Source organism: Octodon degus, unplaced genomic scaffold (genome assembly GCF_000260255.1).
Source record: "Octodon degus isolate 3935 unplaced genomic scaffold, OctDeg1.0 scaffold00065, whole genome shotgun sequence".
NCBI classification, from domain to species: Eukaryota; Metazoa; Chordata; class Mammalia; order Rodentia; family Octodontidae; genus Octodon; species Octodon degus.
This window is the reverse complement of record NW_004524641.1, coordinates 7,447,933-7,470,982: the sequence shown is the minus strand read 5'-3', so window position 1 is coordinate 7,470,982 and position 23,050 is coordinate 7,447,933. Positions and strand designations below refer to the sequence as shown.

Below are 23,050 nucleotides of genomic sequence, written 5' to 3'. Positions count from 1 at the left end.
TGATTTCAAAAAGCGTCTTTCATCATCGCCCCAAATCACTAGGTTTAGGTTTGTAGCTCTTCATGCATCATTAGGCTGGTTTTTCTTTCCAGTGATTATTGTTTAAATGAAAATCTGTCCTCTGGCAGAAGTGGTCCAAGAGGAATAGCGATGTTGAGGCAAGAGAGCCAGTATTTAGTTGGGGCCAGGGAGGCAGGGTGTACTTGGCTTACTTTGATCCATCCTCCGTCGGCCATGAGGGTTGCCTTGGTCACATTTCTGGTTTGTTAACGAGGAATCTTGAGTCTTAGAGGGGATCAGAAGTTGGATCAATGACTCATTCACTCTGTGGGTGCCCACTCAAAGCCTCTGAGCTTTCAGGCACTGTGCTAGGCTCGAGGTGCAGAGAGAGGCAGACGGGGCTCTGCTGCCTGCCCTCTTAGCCTGGAGTGGAGGAGAAGGGAACTGCAGCAGCGCACACTCAGAGCCAGTGATGTGTTGCTTAGACACACGGATTGCAGAGTGCTGCAAAGGAGAGGAACACAGAACTTGTGTAGAGGGGCTCAGGGAGGACGGCGCTGAGGAGGCGTTGGGCAATCTCGGTTGAGAGGCTGCAGGGCAGCAGGCGGCCTCACCAGGTGAGCTCAGCTGTTGCAAGCCCCCGTGGTTGGAAACAGCGCCCAGGAGGAGAACGTGAGGGATGAGGATGGAGAGGCGCACAGGGCTGGCCTGAGAGGTGAGCTCAGGACCGTCTGTCCTAGCACCTCAGGCGGGCCTGCCCCGGCAGAGATTAGCAAGGCTGGGTCTGGAGCTCTGTTTTCCTGGATTTTAAAGTTTTAGCTCGCATCCCCCCCCCCCCTTTTTTTTTGCTTTGCCCTTTTTTCTTGCTTCTTTTTTTTGGTCCCTTGGCCCTTTATTTTCCGGGTTTTTTTTTTGGTTGGCAAAGGCTTCCTTTCCGTTTTTGCCCCTTGTTTTCATGCTGTGAGAAACAGGGCCTGATGTGTTGTTTGATGACACAGAAGGACATGACCAAGTACAGAGCCCTGGAGGGGCATGTAAGGACACGCCCTGCAGAGAAGCCAGAGAAGACAGAGCCCACAGGACTCAGAGTGGAGAGATGACGGAAGCCAGGATTTTCCTGCAGGGTTCAAGGTGCCGCATTCCCCCATGCCATATGGTGACGCTAGACACGAGCAGTACAGATATGTTGGCTTAGAGCGACAAGGTCATTCTTTAAAATGATGGAATCCAGGGCTTCCAGCCTGCTAGGCAGGTGTTCTGCACACAAGCAACGTGTGTGGGCTGGAAAGCTACCAGAGTTTGAAAGGCATCTTTGAAGTAGAAAGTCTATAAACATGAAGAGTAATGGAAGGTAAGCACACTCTGGACTGGTGAGTGTACCAAACAGACCAGGGTCACTGTCCTTGTGTCACATCCGGGCGATTGGTGAAAACTGTGACACCGTGAACGGCCCTGGCCCACTGGGAGCTGCAGGGTAGGATAGGAGTCAAGGAGATGGGACAGGTGGGTTGCACAGGAATGCGTCTAGAGAAGCGTGATCAGAAGTGTGGTAGGCGTGCCTGGGGAATGCCTAGAGCCGGTGCCCTAGTACTTAGAGACTGGGGAGGGCTAAGCCAGAGACGCAGGGGATAGCCCTAACTGGGAAGCTCAGATAACTCAGGATAGCCCTAACTGGGAAGCTCAGATAGCTCATTGAGCCAGCGGCGGCTTCCTGTCCCTTGAATTTCCTCTCTCTGCCACTTCTTGCCCTGCTGACTGCCCTTTGCTCTGTGTATTGAATAACAACAAAGCCAAAAATAGAATCCTTGGTGGTGTGCACTAATGGGAAGCAGGCGTGGGCTCTGACTTGCTTTGAAATGATCCATTATTTCAGGTTTTTAAATGACCCATGCTTCCCAATTCTGTATTATCAGTACGTGAGCCCCTGTTTTGAATTCCCATGTTTCTAATTTATATTACTGATATTACTGTTAATTTTATAGGGGTTAGAGTTCGTTAGTTTTAATTTAGAATAACTAGATGTACTGTCCATTCCCTTTCAAAGACAAATACAGATAAATAATATATCAACCAGCTGTTTTCCAGAGCCAGCAGGCAATAGTCGATATTTTTACTGCTGCTGTTCCCATTAGACAAACTGCAGCAGATTCAGACTTACTGCGATGAGAGGGCCTTAGGATTTACTGTGCAGTAACAGCTCCAGAGAAAGTTATTTTATGACTTCTAATTAAGTAGCCTTGACCTACTGTGTGTGCATTTTCCTCTCAGTTTGCATTTCCCTAAGAGAAGTCCACAGCTAATTAATTACTGGCATATACTGAGTGTGTGCTAACTTAAATTACACTCCTCCTGGGGACCCCCCTGAATTCTCTGAGCCTTTTAGTCATATTAGAGGCGCAGATGTACAGCAGTGTGCTTCAATAAGAAACCAGAGGTTGTAATATTGCCGCCAGTAAGTAGATGGAGCTTGTTTTGCCTGCGCCGTTAGGGGGCAGGTACCCTGTCTCTCTCTGCCTGCTAAACAACATTCCTCTCTTTCCTCTCCCCTTTCCTTGGTTTCTTTGAGGGGCTGAATCCAGGCCTGCCCTCCTCCTTATTATGCAGTGTCTTCCTTATTTTTCCACGGGAACCAGCTCCACAAAGCTGCCAGAATGTTTTTAAAGCATCTACCTGCTAATGTTACTCACCCATTTCAAGTGCCCCCCTCCTGTTATGCTAGAAAAATGGCCAGAATCCTTATCATGACACAAGGCCTGGTCTGGCCCTGCCTGCCCGGGCCTCACGGCCATCCTCTTCCACACTGAGTGCTTACTCTCCAACCACCACACTGGCCTTCCTCATCCCTCACCTCCCCACCAGTTTCCTCCCAGTCTGACTCCCTCTGACCCTCCTCAGCCTCAGAGTCAGTGTCTTCCTGACGCCCCCATATCTAAACTGGCCTTCCCTCTACTCTCTGGCTGTGTTTCAGTACATCCCGTGTACCTCTTTTTTCTATCACACGGCACTGTTGTGTGGATACAGTTATTTGTGCAGGCACATGTGAATGGTTGTTTCTCTTGCTGGACCACAAGGCTCCAGGGGACTCCTCAGGCCTCCCTTATCATGGCTGCTTACACTTAGCATTTGCTGACTGACTCCATGAAAGTATATTTATCCTCTCATTCCTTCATGGTAAATCTGTTCACTGTCTATGATGCAGTGAGACTTAGCTATCCTGCTGCTCTTCAGGAATTACTACCTTCCACCTGAGAGTACCTGAGGGACCCCACCCTTATTGATCAGAGCCGTGGTCACCTTCCCCGCCTCATGGGAGACAGCTCTTTGAACAGGTGAGTTGGTCGGAAGCTTTCATCGGTCACTTGTAGCGTGGTCCCATTTGGGCTTTATTTAGTCTTGCTGGCTCCTAAAGGAGCTCAGGCTTGTAGAATCTTCCATGAGACCCATTGTGTGATGGTGACATTCAGACTACCGCTGGTTGTGGGTTGGCAAGCAGCATTTGCCTCTTTTGGAAATACCTTCAGTAGGTCTGGGGAGATAGCTCAGTGGCATAAGCACTGGCCTGGCAAGTATAAGGTCCTGAGTTCAATCCCCAGTACCATGGAAAAAAAAAGAAAGAAAAAAGTACCTTCAGTAAGGCCAAAGGATGAAACTCAGTATCATTGAAATAGTAGCTATGGAAGTTATTTGTGCCTTGTCTCATGCTAATGCTGTAGAATTGAGAAACAACAAAGCAGAATATGTCATACCTTGCTACCGGACTGCACTGAAACTGGTTGAATTTGGTATTGACTCCTTTTGACATGGAAGTTTTGTCCCAGTACTGTTTGGCTCCTGATGTGCGAGATAGAACTTGTCAGCATACCTGCCCGTGACTCACTCCCCTCTCCTGCCAAAACAGCTGGCTTGGTCCCTGTCATTGGAGTGCTTACCCTGCCTCCCCGCAGCAGTTAGCAACAGCCACCGAGGTACCATCGTCACTTGATGTAGAGGCCCCCTCGGCCAGTGTGGTACGTCGTGTGGTATGCAGTGCATGTGGCTGAAACCTAGCCATGAAGAACTCTGCCAGCAGGTTTCTACCTCTAACTGCTTTACTTTTTTTGGCCTTCTTTTCTACCAGAATATGCTACGAAAGCTCTAGCTTGGTGAGGTGTTTTTTTTTTTTTTTTTTTTTTTGTGGAGCCGGGGATTGAACTCAGGCCCTTGCGCTTGCCAGGGAAGCGCTTATTCCACTGAGCCATCTCCCTGGCCCCTTGGTAAGGTTTTAACAGCAATTGCCCACCTTCATTTTCACATTAGGCAAAGGTTGTAGAAGGACTCTTTCCGAGAAGCAGAGAAGGGCTGGGCAAAGCACTGCCTCTCTCTCCTTAGCTCTCCCCATGTGTAATCAGGAAGCTTTCATAAAAAGTGCAGGTGACTTGCTGTTCACCTTTCCTTCTGTGAGCTTATCCTGAATGCTTTGGGTGGACCTAGTAAAATACACTGAAGGGGACATTAGGTTGAGGTGTGTCCCAAGCCGCAAACTCTCCTGTGCTCTGCTTGCCCAGTCAGGACACTGTGCACAAAAGCTCTCACTAGTTGGTTCCCATTCCGAACACAGGCTCCTCTCCTCTTCCCTCACTAGGTGTTGGGGAGAAACTTGTCAATCGTCCACATGACTTCCTGTTTCTAACACTCGCTAGTGCTGAGCATTCCAGCCCAGGGACTGCAGATCCAGCCTGCTGATTACCCAGGGGAGGGACAGGCAAGAGAACAGTTACTGGAAAGGTGGTGGCCAAGGCTCAGGTCTCTGGCTGGTGACTAGTGTCAGTCACAGTGCTATGCTGGCTGCAAGGTGAGCGCTTCTACTGACAGCCTGGATGGCATCTGTGGCGCTGGACAGCAGCTCAGACAACCCCAGGGAAGGCCACACACTGCCAGGAGTACATTGACCCTCAAGGTAAAGAGGTCGTCCTGCCAGCACCCTGTCTTCTAGTTGCGGAGGGCTTGCCGGGGTGCAGCTGCCAGCCTTTCTGAGTCCTGTGACTCACCTCTCAGACAGGTGTGGCCAGTAGATGCCACAGGAAGCCACTGTAAGAGAGGATGCCCCTGCTGTGGTTGGGAGCGACCCCGAACCAGGACTCAGGGTTTGGGACCGGTGTTGGATTTAGCCCCACCACCTACTTGGCCACAGGCCATTCTGCCTGTCTTCCCCTCCCCCATTCCTTAGACACCTGGAGGGGAGCAGTTAATCTGTGGTGAGACAGACCTGGTCATACCCTTTTAGAGACCCTCCTTAGCCTACTCCTGGAGAATATCTGTGCAGTTAGTAGTGCATCTAGGACTTGATTTGGGGCCGGGCAGCTGGCCTCCCTGGCTAAGGACCTCTCTTCCTTTGTATCCAGTTCCCCTGCTTCGTCCTTCCTACCTTCTCCTGCTGTTTTTCACTTTAAAACCTGCCCATTAATTTTAGGAAGAAAACTGGTAATAGCCAACAGTTCTGATGGCTGGAAGTCTTTGCTTATGGGTGGTCTTTTTGGGCTTTTCTTTCTTGTGTGCTTCCTCCCTCTATCACTCAGGATCTTGTGCTGTTTCTTGTTTTGTTTTGTTGGTACAGGAAATCTAACTTGGGGTTTCACACTTGCCAGGCAGACCCTGTGCTGCTGAGCTACATCCCTGGCCCTGTGCTGTTTCTGTAGCTTGTTGTGCCTTAAGAAAATATATTATTCAAATTCTTATTTTTCCACAGCCCCAGATCAGCAGGGGTATTGTGGGGCTTTATCTCATGTGCCCAGCCAGAGCCTCAGTAATACAGAGACGCAATGTAGAAAATGCTCTTTCCCAAGGCTGGAGACCATCTCATCAGGAAATATCACCACACAGGCCATGATTCACTTGGTTCGTCTTTGCTTTATTATTGCTGTGATCATTATTCTTGCCAGCAGCCACTCTCCCATCGGGGCCCTCACCTAGGAGCTCTAAGCAATGCCTTCTGAGTTCGCACAGGTAGTTTAAGGTGGAACCAGAACCCGGGCTGAGGCTTGTGCAGTTCCACTGTCCGCGTGCTTTCCATAACATCAGAGGTCCTTGGCTTTTTCCACTGAATGCAGAGGAAATCAATACATAATGCCTGGGGTCTGGACTCTTTGTAGCTAGAAGTAGCCAGCAACCAGTTCAGGATTTCTTTGAAGTCTTACGCTTTAATCTTTAAAATTTATGCAAATTTAGCTTTCTATTCCATAATGTAAAAGTATAAAAATAATCCTTTAAACTGCTTGACATAGAAGAAAATTCCAGCTCCAGGAAGAGCTCCTGTTTATCCGTGTCTTGTGCCCTCCTGGCCTGCTGGGTGCCCTGCTGTGGGGTGCCGCACACCTCCATGGGCATAGGTCAGGGGTGCCCTGCAGGGCCTCACCCTTACAATCTGAGCCCTGATGCTGCTGACAAATGGTTCAGTTCATTGCCACTTGCCAGTCCCTCACCCCGAGCAGAGAGCAGACAATATGTGCAGAGAGCATGAGACGGCCCTCACTGATTCTTTGCGGAGATCATTGAGGGATAGATACCATCCTAGCTGGATGTCTAGCGATTATTTAAATATATTTTTAGAAGACAGATCCAAGGGCAATTGCTCATAGAACTCTAATTAATAGAATAAATTAACGTGGGGACACTGGCTTCCAAAGGGGCTGCTTGTGTGCTGTGTCTCCACCCTGGGGTCCACTAAGGCACCCTAGGTGCTGCAGAACAAAATTTCAATACCCTTGCCCTCATTCAGAGTGTGTAAGTCACTGATGAAAATCCAGAAAGCTTGCCTGCAGCGACACAGGTGATCAGCAGCCAGCTAGGAGGAGGCCCTCAGAACCTAGCCTGCAAGCTTTTCTAGGACCTCAGTGGGACTTCTGACTTCCATGTCATTTGGAAAATGGATTTCCTGAGTGCCCTTAGAAGTGTGGGGGGGCTGGGAAGTGGCATCCTCCTGCCACAGCCCAGGCTGGCAGCTGTGGTCGGGTAATGTCCCTGAAAAACACGATGCTGCCACCATGGGCCTCAGAGTTGGGACTAAATCCAGACTTGTGGTCACTGTGACCCTGAATCTACCCTAGACAGGGTCTTGGAAAACTTCTCTGGACAGGAGCAAAAGGTCTCCAAAACAGAAAAGCCCAGATTGACCTGAGCGTCACACACGAGGACACGGTCCCAAGGCCACAGTGCAAGAGTTTAGAGCAACATTAGAGCTCAGCTTCCCCCACCCCACTGAATCAGTGTGTGGCTCCTGCCTGCAGTTGGCTGGTGACTTACCTCTGCTGAGTTGCTGTCATTCTGGTCCTTGAAGTGACAGCACAGCTCTTTCCCAAGTACAGCTGGCCACTGGAAAAATGACTGCCCGAGGCTGTGTAACCTACTTCTGTGGTAGAATGTGTTTGGACCCAGGAGAAGGGTTGGCAGGGCCCCCAAAAAGACATTGTCAAAGGGCTCAGGCAGGCTACCACACAACTCAGCAGTGGGGATGTGGAAGTGGGGGGTGACAGTGATTACCCATCGTGAAGACGTGCCAGGTCACCCCAGGAAGACTGCTGCCCTCAGGTTTCAGCTGACCTGTGTGTGCAGGCCTTCTTCATTGTGGCGTTGGAAGTGCCTTTGCGTGGTCTGTTTTTCAGATGGGAACCACACCGCAGTGTAGGTTTCCTTTAGGTAGTATCTGTTGAAGGTATCAGAAGGGCGCCTGTTCTTGCTCCTTCTGGATGGTAGCAGTTACTCCACCTCCACAGGTGACTCTGCCACTGTGCTGCTGTCATCTTCCCTTGCCTCCCAGAGCCACTCGTGCTCTGCTGGGCAATGCCAGATGAGCCTGTCTTGGGCTGGGACTGAGAGGTTCTCAGTGCTGAAATAAGCCACCCTTTTGCAGCAGGTTCGCTGACTTCTGTTAGAGAAAAAGAATGTTTGGGATCTGTCCATAAGAGTCTCAGAAAGGGGACGGTTAGAGATTTAGGGTATACACAAGAGTGAAATGTGGGCAGGCACTCAAGGAGAGGAGACACATTACGCTTTTGAAGCTGGGGACACTTGTACCTCTCTTGAAGGTACCCACACCCCAGTATTAGCCCATTCTACAGGTATGGGCTTTTAAAAACAACAATAGGTAATTTAAACCTTCGGGTTTGCCCAACCTGTGTCTTCATGTTAGGATCAAACTCCTGTTCCTTATTTTCTCCATTAAGCTAATTTATGAACTTTTAGTACTGCTGCGTTCCTAAAGAGGTCTGGGTGTGTTGAGGCTGATAAGGAAGACTCTAGATTTAACAGAGGAATGCTAAAAGGTATCGCCTGGGGGAATTTTGGCTGGTTCCTACAAGTTGTAGTCTTCTTTAAAGTACAGTATTTTAGTTAAGATCTCCTTGTCTGCTCTCTACCTTTTATTTATTTACTTCACTGGAGCAGATGGCTGTAGGGCCAGCCCCCCTGCAGGAGTACAGTGGGCCATCCTGCTGTGTGCCGGCCTTGCACCCCACAGCTGTGCCTGGATCTGGTTAGCAGTAGCCTCATGCAGACCTGGAATCCCCACGTCCCTTTCCTAGTTTTATCTAAAAAGAGAAAGATTGGCAAGAAGGAGACACATGGTCACTGTCTGTGGCGATTCTGAAGTCTGCCTGGAAAACGATTGAAGTTCCAGTGGGCTGGTTCTGCTCCTGGGCTGTTTTCGTCCTCCCTTCTGAATCATCTTCTCTTTTTGTAAAAAAACAGTGGCAGCTGGGTTGGTTTGTTTTCTACTCCTAAGACTGTGGGGGGTCCACGGACTATTTTTATCATGTACTTTCTCTGTCTCTTTTAGTTGAAGATGGTGCAATTTGTTGGAAGTCTTGGTGAGTTTCTCACGTATAATCCACTTCATTAGATAAAACCTCTACCCATGTATACAAGTATCTGAGCCTAAGTGCCTCTATGTCTCTGTCTCTGTCTTTCTGTCTCTGTCTGTCTGTCTCTGTCTCTGTCTCTGTCTCTGTCTGTCTCTGTCTCTCTCTGTCTCTCTCTGTCTCTCTCTGTCTCTCTCTGTCTCGCTCTCTGTCTGGGTCTTTTTTTTTTTTTTTTGGAACTGGGGATTGAACTCAGGCCATTGCACTTGTTAGGAAAGTACTTATTCTACTGAGCCCTCTCCCTGGCTCAAATTGTTCTTTCTTTCTTTCTTTCTTTCTTTCTTTCTTTCTTTCTTTCTTTCTTTCTTTCTTTCTTTTTTTCCAGTGGAACTGGGGATTGAACTCAGGCCCTTGCACTTGCCAGGGAAGTGCTTATTCCACTGAGCCATCTCCCTGGCCCCCTCTCACAGGGTTTTGCTGTGACATGTGTGCATGTGTGTGCCACCATAGCCTGGCACACCCTTCTCTATTTTGGGGCTTTCTGAATCTGCTGCATCTGGGAGGTACTGTTCCACCTTAAATCTTCCTAAAGTCTTCAAAGGATTTCCCAGCCCCACCCTTGGCCTCTTGACTCTGGGGCTTTGTTTTGGTGCCAGAGACCTATATTTGATCTCTGTTGTGAGGCCATTTTACTTTGCAGATTTTTTGCTGAGAGATTGGAGATAACAAATAGTTTTACTTTTGAACTTTACAAATCCTAGATCCTAATTAATATTTACTCTAAATTCTGATTGCAAACTGAATACCTCCTTTGGTAGCTCATCTGTAGCTGAACCTTCAAATATATAGCTAAAAGGAAACAGCTAACAGTTGACATGCTCCCTGAAGGGAGCTGGACCCATCAAGTCACTGGGAATGTTTTGCTTTCCACAGGACCGCAAGCCAATCACCACACGACAACGAGGGGCAGGGCCGCCATCTTCTGTAATAGCCCCCTCACTGTCCTTTAAGGCTCATCCACTGTTCCTGCCAACCCCAGCAGGCTTCCTGCCGCCTTCCAATCCCAAAGTCAGTAGCACATGCATTAGGTTTGGTCATATCATGGCCTCACTTTCAGATGCTGCAGTCTAACCAAGGCGTCTGTTACTGTGTAGCCCTCATGCCAGATTTCACAGGTATCTGCCAATCACCATTTTATTATGCCCATAGGTTCTGTGGGTGAGGGCAAGGAACTTATATGAGATCCACTAGGACCAACTTGTCTCTTCTCCATGAGGTCTGGAACCTCACTTAGGAATATTTGAACAACCAAGGCAACTTTGGATAGCTGGAGGTGACTTGACTGGCTGGGGTGGGTTGTGTGTAAGCCTCTTTGATCACTTGCTGGCCACGAGGGGGTGATCGAAGGGCTGGGATGGTAGACAAGGTGCACAAACAATGGTCTTCTGTGTTCTCAGTTTTGTCTTCCCTTTAGTTTTGGATCTGGTTTGGATTTTGTTTTGGCTTTGATTGCTGGTATGTGTGTTAGTTACTTTTTTCTCATGGTTGAAACAAAAGACTTGACACTCAAAATTAAGGATGGAAGGATTTATTTAGCTCACAGTTTGTGGATGAAATTTCAGTTAGTAATTAGCTGGCTCCAAGGCAGGGTGGCATGGCACAGGGGCAGTAGTCAACGCAGCAGAAGACAGAAGAAGTAATGAAAGTGAAAAGGAGGAGAAGCAAACCTCTTTACCTCCCTTACATTGTATGCAGGCTACCCAGCCACACCATCAATGAAGAACTTCTCACTTCTCAAGTTGACACAGTGTATCAACCATTACAATCCATCCCTTGTCGGCTTGGCAACAAGCACACTTCTTTAAACCAGATTCCAGATACAAAGACATGCTTATTCTTATCATTTCACAACGTAAACATTTGGACACATGTTTAATGGTCCTTAAGAACCAGTATTAACTCTATCGCGGTGTTATATTACAACCATAACATTCTACTCCAGCCTCCCAAAGACTTAATGCACATCCCTTTATGCCAAAGGCAGTTAGTTGATAATAGGAGTTGTCAAAGTCCTACCAGTTTAAGCTTGGCTGAAAAGTCTAAGTCGCAAGTCTCCTCTGAGATATAAGGCAAACTCTTAGGTGCAAGCCCCTGTACAAATGAGAAGCTAAACACTTCCAACATTCACTGGCACATGATAAACATTCTCATTCCAAAAGGTACAAACAGGAAAATGCAAAGGAATGAGCCCAAAGGAAATCCAGAATCCAGCAGGGCAAACATTAAGTCCTGTAGTTCCAGGTTCAGCATCCAAGGCAATCTGTGGCAAATTTTGAGCTCCAAAAGGCTTGGGTGGCTGTACCCCTATGTCACTTCTGGTGGTTATAGCTCCACAGCTCCTCTCTTAGGCCCAATGTGCTCCCTTCTTGCAGGTTGCCTTAGATAATGCATGTTCCTGGCTTCTCCAAACATCTGGGGTCTCCACTACACCTTTGGCTTCACATTCACAGCTACACGCACTGCCCTCGCTGGTGTACTGCCTGGCCTCCCAGGCTTTCTGAAATTGGGGTGGAAGCCTTCTTAGCCCTACAACTTGTGTATTCTGCATGCACCTAAGTCCAGTGCCAAGTGAATGCTGCCAAGGTCTGCTGCCAGCTGGCGCAGTACCCAGGCTTTCTTTTCTCTTGGCTGTAGGGTTTCAGTGCCTGGATTACTGGGTACTCTGGATCCAATTCTGAGGAAAAATTTTCTTTGCTAGTGCCATTCTGGAACCTGGTGCTCTGTGGCTTTCTCCTCAAAGGCTTTCTCCTTTCACTTTTTCAGTTTTGAGGCTGCAAAGGGTGGAGACATGCTGCTTCCTGTTTTGCCCTCAGGCCATCTTTTCTATTCCGATCCTTCTCAGTAATCCAGAGCTCCTCAGCTCTGTCTTTGCAGTATATAACTTTACTGAAGCTTGTCTTCTGGTCAGACTCACATTTTAAATCATCTTGTTGGGCTCTGTGTTCTTGATTCTCAACATAGATCTGGCTAAAAGTCCCAACATAACTATGCCACCGCCTCAGTATTGAACTGCCTTGAAATTTCTTCTGCCAGATTAGTCTACTGCCATTAATCTTAGCCTCAGGCAAAGTCTCTGGACACAAGCAAAATGCAAACAAACTTTCTACCAAGCCATAACACATGTTGTCTGAATTCCAACAGCCATTGTAGGCCTTCCCAGCAGAAACCTCATGAGTATGGTCTTTACCAGGGTTTCTGTCAGCCTTCTGGTCTTCTGTGCCCTTACCAGAATCTCTCATCAGAATGCCGTAAGGTGTTCCAGTTCCACTTTTTCAGGTGACATCTCCAGAGTTTTTCAAACTCTGCCCACAAGCCCTTTCTTTCTTTCTTTCTTTCTTTCTTTCTTTCTTTCTTTCTTTCTTTCTTTCTTTTTTTGTATTTTAAGGAAGGGTCTACAGGGTGTTTAGGTCTCACTACTAGATCCGACTCATAGTGACCCATCTTTTTAGAGCCTCCCAAGAGCTGGGATTACAGGCGCGCACCACCATGCCCAGTGTCAATCACTGTCTCAGCACACCCTGGGAGCTGAGCCAACGTGGCAGGCTCAGGGATTGAACCCCTGGCCTCTGCCCCTGCTTGCAGGCACTTTAATCCACTGATTGATTTGGCTGGCCTCACAAGCCATTTTCAAAGGCTCTTGAAGCACACATTCACAAATAGTTACAGCAAGGACACCACTTCTCTGGTACCAAATTCTCTGTTGGTTAGTTTTTTCTCATTGCTGAGACAAAATACATGATGCCAAAAATACAGAAGGAAAAGTTTATTTAGTGCACAGTCTGTGGAAGTGTCAGTCTGTAATCAGCTAGTTCCAAGGCTGGCATGGCAGAGGGCAGCAGTTCATGGTGGCAAAAACAGCAAGGCAGAGAGAGCAAAAAGAGGGACAAGCAAGCCATTTCCCCCCACCATCTCCATGCCCTCCTCTTTCACAAGCTCAGGATGTTTACAAGGTGAGGACGCTGGCCCCCTGCTGAGTCACTTAGCTAAGCTTCTAAACTTTGCAATTCTCAAGTTGATGTAATGCATCAATCATGACAGTGTGTTTTTCATTTTGTTCTTTTTGGTTGCTTGTTGTTTTAGTAGTAAAACCCTTTCTTCGGCTGCGTTAATAAAGAACTTCAATAATAAAAGCAAAATACAGAAGAACAGTTAGTCCCAGAGGTGCCAGAAGCCCCTGATTCCAGTGTCCTTAAGGGTGTAGAGTGAATGTTGAATCCTGCCACCCAGCAAGAGCACGGCTCCAGAGGCAATCCTTGTTGCTCTTTTCGTGTGTATCATTCCAGAGATAGCTTACGCACTCACAAATCTATGCTTAGTCACCCATGAAAATATGACAATATTTTCATTCCCATTATATACACCATCCTATCTTATGTGTTTTTTTTTTTTAATTTAAAAAATGCTGTGAAGATCATTCAACCTCCACACAGGGGATCCTGTTTCATTCTTTTTTTAAGACTACATACTACTCCAGCATCATCTACTAATCAGGAAATAATGTTATCCTCTACTTCCGGGGAAGTGACACAGGGTCCCTGTTTATCAACATTTGGGTTTTTTCTGGTGGTCGTTGTTTGTTATATCCAAACAGATCCATGGGTTTGCACATGTATTCAAGTGCTTCAGGAGCCTGTTTCTCTGCTCCACTGAAAGTTCCCTCATCAGTGAAAAGAAACATGCATTCCCAATTTTGATGAATGTTTCCAAACTGCTTCCCTCTGGGGCTGTATCCTTCTACACTTCCATAAGCAATATATGACGAAATGTGTTTTTCCCCTCCTCATCAACAGCATGGTAGCAGGCTTTCTGAAATGTTGCCAACACTGACAGGCCAAAGCTGGCCTTGCGTCTAGTTTTTAATGTGTCTTTCTGTTGTGAGTGAGGTTTGCAGTCTGTCAGATCCCATTTTCTTTTATAAACCACTTTGGAAGATAAAATGCTGCCCAGTGATCAAGCAATATGCAAAACCTGTAGGCATCGCAATTTTCCGGCATAGGTTTTGTTCCTTTCACCTGCTTGCATCCTAATTTGTATAGAAAACACTTCAGGGTGCTACGTAAGAAAATCAACTTCCCCGATTAGTGGCCATTTATTAAAAAATGCCCTTAAAAACTGACATTTTGCTTACAGGTATAAATATTTCAACCCTGTATTTGTAATCTCCACTAAACCAAAAAGTGCTATACTGGAACCAGTGTTGTCTTGTTAAAGGAAGTACTTTTTAAATTCAACTCATCAGTAACATTTAGGAAACAATTAGAAATTTGAATACCAATAGGATATTATGTTTTTAACTGTGATGCTATGATTGTATGAGAAAAAAGGTCTTTACCCTTTAGAAATTTTTACTGAACATTATGGATGAAATGACATGATGTTTAAAATCTATTTCAGAATAATTCTAAAAGGACTAAGCAGACAGATATGTAGATGAGGGACATTACTGTACTAAGTACCTTGTGTGGCGAAAAATAGGTGTTTCCCAAACACAGAGGACTCTACTGGCTCCATGTGGTGAGCCATTTCTAGAGACAGTGCCCCATGTGGTCGATGCTCAATACACAGGTCCCAAAATCCTACCCATGAGCCTCCAAGAGGACTGAACCCCTTTCTGTGCTATTAGCGGTGCTTGGCACAGTGCTCCTTGAGAGCACAGACCATGTGCTGTGGGATTTGAAGGAATGAGACATTCCGTTCACTTGGGAATCAGAAAAGGGCTTCCTTGGAATTTGTGGGAATTGACAATGAGTTGCCTAAAACAAAGGGCCTCCAAGTTTTTTGGTAAGATGGGCCCTTTGATTTATCGAATTGCTTCTTTTAGAAACCCGTTGGAGGTCGCTGATAGGTAGAGGCATACCTCTAAAGGTTCTGAGGGGTGTCATAGGACCTTCAACCAGTCCTTCTCTGCTCTGTCACAGCCTATCTTGTTTAGACCCCAGAGTAGTTACCAAAAACAGGCCTGCTGAACAGCCTCTCATGAAGAAGGGCGATGTGTCATAGGAGAGAGAGCAGCTCAGCACTGGGGGAGTTATCAAAGGAAATGGCGGGAAGGCAGGGGGTGTGTTGGCCCTGGGGGTGTGTTTGAGTGATTAGTTAGCTCCGAGCAGAGAAAATAATGATTTTAATGTTTGCATGCAGGTGTTAGCACAGTTGCTCCGAATGAAAAGGGGGAAAAAAAAGATTTTTAAAAACCCCAGTCACATCTTGACTAGAAAGCGCTTTTGAGAAAGCATCAATGTCACGTTACGAACACCATTCAAATCTGCCAAATGGGCCAGATGGCTGCCCGAATAGTGCGAGTTTGCCAGCTGCCCATTGCTACAGATGAAGTCTTTTCTGCTGACGTTTGTGTAACCACGAGTATTTCATAGAATGTTGATTCTTTTGATGCTGTTTAACATGTGTGCATCACCGTAATTACAACCCATAAATATACATGACACCGTGCGATAAAATTGCCCAGCCTTCCTCCTGGGGGCGGGGGAGGGGCGCTCTGCTTATCACCTGAGAAGAGAGGATAGCTACCCTTCCCTTCCATTCTCTGAAAGCGTCTTGGGCTCTGGTTGGACACACCAGGCTGCTTTGCACTCCCCAAACCTTATCCCTCCCCCGCAACAGACTCCGGGGGCTAATAGATACCGTGAGGCCCAGGTTTTGAGCATGCCCTGACCAAGGGCCACGGAAATGCAACTCAAGGGGGTCCAAATGGTTCTAAATTAAGCCAAGCTATTTTATTTGACGACATACCAAAAGTTCTTTGGAGGTCACGTAGCAGGCAGGTGCGCGGTGTAAAAGGAAGTAGGTAGATGGCAGGGTATCAGCGTCTTTCAAAATGACATTTTTTTCTAGAGCTGCATTTCTTTTTGCTTCGAAAGAGACTGATTCAGTGCCATTCACCTATTAAGGAGCCGGCACATTTATTTGTATCTGCATCTATAAAAATCAAGTGCCAGCCCTGTCTCCCTACAGAAAGCTGCTCATGTGTTTGCAGGGGCTGGGAGAGGTGCAGGGGGCCGGGGAGGGCAGGGCGCCCACACAGTTCAGCCTCGAACTCAGAAATGAGCGAGCTGAGGCAGAAGCTGCCACCTGGGCAAGGGGCACATTCAGTCCTACCCAGGAAGACTGGTTTAGCATACAGCATTTTTATTTGAGACCGGAAGTCCTAGAGAACACTTTTCATAGCTCTATCAATACAAGGCTCGGATGCCTCTTGGTGCCCCTTGACGCCCAGTGCTTCTGCTTTTTGACATGTAAATAAGCCAGTGCTCAAAGTGAGTAAATATCTGTGGTGAGTTTACAATCTTGTCTTTCAGAAATATCGACAGTATATGGCAGGACTTCTGGCTCCTCCTTATGGTGTTATGGAAACGGGCTCTAACAATGACAGTAAGTGACAACTGTGAACATTTTGTATCTGAAAATTTGTCTTGTGGTATGTGTTTTCATGTGATGGAGAAAACTACGTCTTACACCAGCTTGACAGAGAAATTCTCCAGAGTCTTAAGAACATAAACAGACCTGCCAGCTCACACTTGAGATATTTTAAGAAATGGTTAATATAGTTTGGTTCTGTGGTCTTAGCTAATGAGGGGAGGCATGAGCTGGTGCCAGCTGGAACTTCAGCATAGTTGGAATACTTTCCTCTCATGTCTTCATTTTAAAGCGAAATGTGGTTGTTTCTGTACCCTTTAACAGAATAGGATTCTTGAACTGTATCTGTCCCAGTCACACAGCGGCAGCACCCCTGCTGCCCCATCCTTGCTGCTGTCACCTGTGTTCATCAAGGACAAGGCAGCGTGTGTCATCGTATGCCCCACTTCAGCCATGGCCTCTTCTAGTCCAAGGCCTTTGTGGTGGATGATGAGAGGGAGGGCGCTTTTCTGTGTGACACTCACTTCTGGTGGGCGTCCATGTGCCCCAAGGAGCCTTCGTCCCCTCCGTCCACGTGGCAGGGCTCCCGGTGTGATGCCATTACTGTTTCAGGGAATTGCTCTTTGTACCTCTGGGTTTCCCTAGGAAGCGTGTGTGTGTGTGTGTGTGTGTGTGTCTGTGTGTGTGTAACAAAGTGCCAAATACTGAAGCATTTGACCTTTGTGGCATATCAGCCCCTGCCCATGGTGCCCTGCTGGGCAGGGTTTCCATCTAAGTATCACACCCTTCCCAGCCCCTTGAAGTCCCACCCTCACTCCCAGACTTGTCCCTCTCCGCAGGCCCCCCTCCTCCCTCCTTGATCTCCAGCAGTCTCAGCTTCCGCCCGCCCATGTTTCACAGCCTCTGTGCAATACCTGCCCTCTTATCTTCTGTCCTGCAGAGGGGGTGGGAGGCAGAGGAAGGAGGATCAAGTCTTTCTTTCTTTTCCTCTCTGTTCTTGGTTTCTTTGCTCCTGGCTAAGGGAAGGATAACTGGCTCAGGTGTGTCTGAGTTGAAATCCCAGCCGCACAGCGTCCAAGCTGTGTGACCTCAGGCAGGATACCTAGCCCATCTGTGGGTCTTTTTCCTCTTGGGTTGTTGTGGGTAAGTAGAACAGAGCCAGCACCCTCGTGGTGTTCACCGTCATTCCCTCCACCGTAACCACTCGCTGCCCCACCAAGCCTGGCTTCTGGCCCGTACTGCTCGAGTGTACTACTCCAGAGTTGCTGGTGACCAAGCAGTGACTGCAAATCTGCTTTCTTCATATCTCTCTGGCTGCCTGGATTCTTGCCCTTCGTAGTTTCTTCTTCTACTTCAAAAGCTTAGAGAACACTCAAGAGCCTGATGGGGGCAGCTTTTTTCTTCTTCTGTGTACTTCCCCTCCACAGTGCATGCTTCTTGTGACTGACACGCATACTTCCTGAGCCGGCACTTCCCCAGAGCCCCACCAACCACACACTGGGGCAGCCTGTCTCCTAGAGCCTGCTGGTCCTCTGTGCCTGGATGTCCTGCTGTTCCCTGTGCCTCAAACTGGAGAAGGGCGCACTTATGGATTTCCACAACACACGTCCCTCCGCCCCAAAGGCCCATCTCTAATAACTTCTCTGTCCCCCTCTAGTCGAAGTTTAAACCATAACCCTTTTTTTTCTCCCCACATACTGGGGCGACTCTCTTGTCCCAGGGCGCAGGAAGGCCCCTGTGCTTTCCTCTGCAGCATTCTTGGGCTTTTGTTCCTGATTCCTCTGCAGCCTCATCCTTCTTGATCTGAAAACAGAAATGACCCAGCTGGCTGCAACCCCTCCCACCTTTGGTTGCCCTTGCTCCTGTTTCCCAGAAAGCTTCTTATTCTCATTTTGAGTAATTTAAACATTCCTAACTTGGAAAGGATTATATAGCCAGCACCTTTATTTTCATCATTTTAATTAATATGAATGTTTCTGTACTTAGTATTTGTTTACTATTAATAAAGTAACTTGTAGCTTGTTTATATTTTCCCATAGTTCCTTCTTTTAATCAACTATGCACATTCATTCCACTCCAAATATTCAAGGAGGTATTTCTAAGAATAAAAAGTTTTATATGTACAACCATAATATCATTACCAAACCTAACAACTAGGTGTGATTTTTTTCCTTAATAACACCCATAAGTCTGTATTCACCTTGCGGTCCTGTTAGACGTATTATATTCATTTTGTATTTGCCAGCAATATTAAGGATTTCTTTATCACTTCTATTAAGATGCCATGGGTTTTTAAAATTCATATTTCATTAATGTTGCCTGAATTTTGGGTTAACTAGTTTCTGCCAGGACCGTTATTGATCGAGTAAATAAATTCAACTGTTTGGATGGGGGAAAGCTGTGGTAGTCTTTCCTCAACATAAGAGTACAGGTGCCCACCTCAGTGGGTGCGTTGAGCTCTGCTGAAGCTGTGACCTAACAGCAGGGCCAGCCTTGCCGTGTGGTCAGGGTCACAGCCCTGGGGAAAGTGACGGGAATGGGGCCTGCCTGTGGCAGGTGACCGTGACCTGCTGTAATGAGTGAACTAGGGAATCAGTGGCAGGAGAGTTAACGTTAAGAAAGCTGAGATCCCCTTTGAACAGTTCCCTCCACACCGGCCTGACTTGCAGGCAGCAGGAGTGTGATGTTCAGAATGGGCGTTGGGTTCTGCTGGGCTTGCGGTCCTGCTTGCTCCGAGGTGGGAATCTCTGGGCCAGTGTTAGCCACTCTGTAATGGAAGGACATGGAGGAAGCGCGGTGTGTCTGCCCACGCTCTAAGTGCTCTGCTGCACACGCAGGTCAATGGAATCAGCCGCTTATATGGTGCAGATGAACACATGCAGGATTTTTGTCTCCAGGAAAGTTAGAGCAAGCCCGTGGTAGAGAAGCAGAAGAAGCCTGGATTTTGTTGCCTGGGCACTTAGCCCTGTTCCTTATTTATTGATTTATTTATGTCACAGATTTTGATCAGTGCTGCTGTTTTTCTCAGTAGCATTGTATAAGTTTGTATGGAAAAGACCAAAATGTTACTTGGCTTTGTTCAGCCAATGATTTCGCTTTCATTGTACAAGCCGATCCGATGATTCATGGCCTGTCTCTGTCTTTTTTCTCCTCTAGGGATTCCTGACAAGGAGAATGTGAGTATCCACTCTCTGCCTAGCTTGTAAAAACTGTCATAAGGTAAAAAAAAAAAAAAAAAAAAAAAAATCAGAGAAAGAAAGAAAAGAAAGCTCTCGATCTGCAGTCAACAGAGCAATAATTATTTTTCTAATCTTATTCTGGCATCGTTGGTGAGTCACTTTAAAATATCAAAGGGAGAGGGGTGACTGCTCTGACGTGGTCATCACATGTCTCTGATATTTAGTCCAAAGAAAGGTTATTCTGGGAGCAAATGGTACAACTGCTGAGTGTTTTCTTTTTCCCATGATGTGCATGTGTTGCAAGAACAAATCATTAGTTTAACAGCATGTAAAAATGTAGTTGCTTTTTTCTTAGAAGGAATAAAAGCTATGAAACCCATTAGTTGACAAATTCGCCTAATTATATCTGGATGCATTAAAGTCAGCATTTCTCTTTGGAAACCGAAAATAATTAATTGTTCTAATTGCTTTGAGGCAATGGGTGGGGAGAAGGTGTAGGGCGGAGCTTCCTCCAACACACAGCGCTACATGCACACTCTAGGGCTCAGCATCACTCGGTAGCGCATCTTGGCTTGCAGACAGTGATGCCAACCCTCTGGACTAGTCCATACATTTAGACAGCAACACGGAAAGCTTTATGGTGGAAGAGTGTAGGGATTCATCTGCGGTGGCATTTGTTTGGCACTCAGAGACATTACCTTGTAATTGTGCTCCTTGACCACTGTACCCATGTGCTTACGTGACCTGGTTGTCCCTCTTTCCTTTCTCTGCTTCTGCCCAGGATTCTGTGGGCAGAGAAACCATCGCAATTCATTTCACATTACTTTTATGTCTCCTTTCAGAGTTTTGACTCTAGCTGCTGTAGAGTTCATCCTCTGTTCCTAATGCCTCTTTTTGTAGAGCTCATTGGAAGTTCTGGAACGATGTTTTGCTACTACCAGTGTGGGTTCCAGACTCAGCGATGTTGGATCATAATTTTTGTTTGGTTCAGCAAAGGACTTCAGATCCCAGCACTGTAGGTAGCTTTGCACACCTTTTTGACTCGTCTAAACATCCTTGTCTCATCTTTACAATGCGGGTGCTTGTCACACCTGCCTCAAAAGGCCACAGTAGATATTAAATGGAGCCACCTATGGCAAGCATCGAGCAAGAACACTAGAGCTCAGTAAACGTTTGATACAGCCAGTATGGGTATCTTCTCAAGCTTTGGATCATTTCTAGTGATCTCTTCTCTTCTGCAAAGAACCCTGTCCTTTATAAAGTAATTGCCTTTCTGCTTTGTAGGACTCTCCTTCAAATACTTTCTTCAGTGAAACTTGCAATTGACCTTTGGCTTTTAAGAAAACGTCTTTGTATGTTGATAAACCTCTGAGGATCAGACTTAGAGATTTCCAAGCAATAGGCATTAGTGCTGATAAACCACTTAGAGCTTTCCAGTGATGCAGATAGCCCGGCTGTGGCACACATGGCATAGGTGTGCCACCACTGGCTTAGAGTCTAAACTAGTAAGCCAATACTGCCACTATGATGCACATGGAAATCCTGGAGCATCCGTGCTGTAACAAACAGCACGCAAGTCATGAGCCAAGTCAACTGATAAAAGGGCCTTGCCCTTCCTCCTCAAGGGACAGCGGCCATATGGAGCACGCGCTTAATGTCTGAACCTCGGGAGGGCTAGAGTATTGGAGACTTCAAAAGGAAGCTCGTCTCTCTTAGGCACTGAGACCTTTAGGCTGATCCCCCTGCAGAGGGACAACAGGCATCAGGCTCTACGCAGAGGGCCTAGCAGCTGTCATCATGTGACAGAAGAATGATCTCAAGTTTGCAAAACATGACATGCAGTGAGCTGGTTTTTTTCAGCATGCTGCTCTAAAAGGCTCAGGGACTGGCTAGGCTGTTCCGTCAGGGTGAGTAGCGGCATCTGCCTCTTGTGTATTCATTCAGGCTGTTCTAGGTCATATTCTCTAAGCAAACCAAAAGCACGCTTACTTTCTTTTAGCAAGTAGTAATGACACTGTGCGCTAGCGGGCTGCTCTCCAGGGCCATCTGTCAGATGAAGCAAATGAGATGAAAGATGTTCTTAAGTACAGTGGATGTTCTAGAAAGATTAAAAAAGAAACCCAAGAGCCTTAAAGTGGTCTTAATTGAATTTTTTCCTTTTTAGAGAACAAGTTGTGATATGATGATTTCTTTCATCATTTACCTTCTTTAGCTACATGCTGAGCCATACTGTATTCCCCTTGTGTTTCAAATAATGATATGATTCCCATGGACTGGAATAAAAGTACTTAGCCCATTGTTTTCGCATCCAGACAGATCGTAGAAAAAATATATTCTCCTTTCCAGTTTTTACTCATAATCCTGTTAATCACCATGTTTGACTTTTAATCAAGAACATAGATATCAATATGTGGTATTTTCTCTGTGTGTGTGTGTGTGTGTGTGTGTGTGTGTGTACACAGGGTCTCATGATGCAGCTGGGATTCATAGTGATCCTCCTGTTTTCAACCTCACCAGTGCTGGGATTACAGGCATGCACCACCATACCTGGTCTTGGTGGTCCACTCAGTGCACCCGGGGGCGGGGCTGGTGCTACATGCAGTGCTAGGGATCGAACCCCAGTCCCTGTGCTTACCTAATAAGCAAGCACTTAGTCCTGTGAGCTATCTAGCCAGCCCATTATGTGACATTTTTAACTACATTGCCAGCTATATTTTATTTCCAGACTCAGGCTTACCTTGTGTGAAAAATTTCTTTTTAGAAATTGGCCTTTTTGGGGCCAGGGAGATGGCTCAGTGGAATAAGCGCTTCCCTGGCAAGCTCAAGGGCCTGAGTTCAATCCCCAGTTCTAAAAAAAAAAATTGGCCTTTTCAATTTTTTATTTTATTTTTTGATAGCGATGGTGATGGAATCTCAGATTATATCCCCACGCTTTTTTCTTTTTGGAGATGGGATCTTGCTTAGTTGCTAAGTTGCCTGGGTTGAGTTTGAACTTGTGGTTTTCCTGCCTCAACCTCGCAGAGTGCTGGGATAATAGACATGTACTGCCCTTACCAGCATAAAGAGCACTTTTGTAGAAACAAATGGGTCGCCAATGACTTTATCTTCTAACTACTGTGACAGATAGAGACACCATTTAATGTTTAATGACATAGGACAGTGAAACCCATGAAATAATTCAGAAAAATGTTAGTAAATAACCAGGGAGCCAAGAGCTAGCCTCTTATAATAGGGCTGTGATTGTTTGGGACATTTGGCTTTATAAAAAAATTCTTCTCCTTGATCTATTTAAATAGTACCCCCCTCCTCCCATTGTACATGCCATACCTAGGTGACCATGCTGAACACCAACCACAATTATAAGCTTTATGGTTGCAGGCTGGCCAAATCACTCAGCAGATTAAAGAGCCTGCAAGCAGGGCTGGGGAAATGGCTTAGTAAAATAAGCGCTTCCCTGGCAAGCGCAAGGGCCTGAGTTCAAACCCCAGTTCCGAAAAAAAAAAAAAAAAAAAAACCTACAATCAGGCGCAGGGGCCTGGGTCCCATCCCCAGGCCTGCCTTCCTGGCCCCGCCCCCAGCGTGTGCTGAGACAGTGATTGAGACTGGGCG

At 46.7% G+C, this 23,050-nt stretch overlaps 1 protein-coding gene across 2 annotated transcripts in view; it reads left to right on the top strand.

The window, feature by feature from the left end:
• Positions 1–23,050, top strand: part of Rapgef4 (Rap guanine nucleotide exchange factor 4) — a 306,617-nt gene that overhangs the window by 164,637 nt on the left and 118,930 nt on the right. For both annotated transcript variants that reach the window (XM_004634752.1, XM_023719129.1), the window contains 2 exons: positions 16,205–16,277; positions 19,419–19,438. In XM_004634752.1, coding sequence (XP_004634809.1) covers positions 16,205–16,277; positions 19,419–19,438 — 93 coding nt within the window. The remainder of the gene's footprint in view (positions 1–16,204; positions 16,278–19,418; positions 19,439–23,050) is intronic.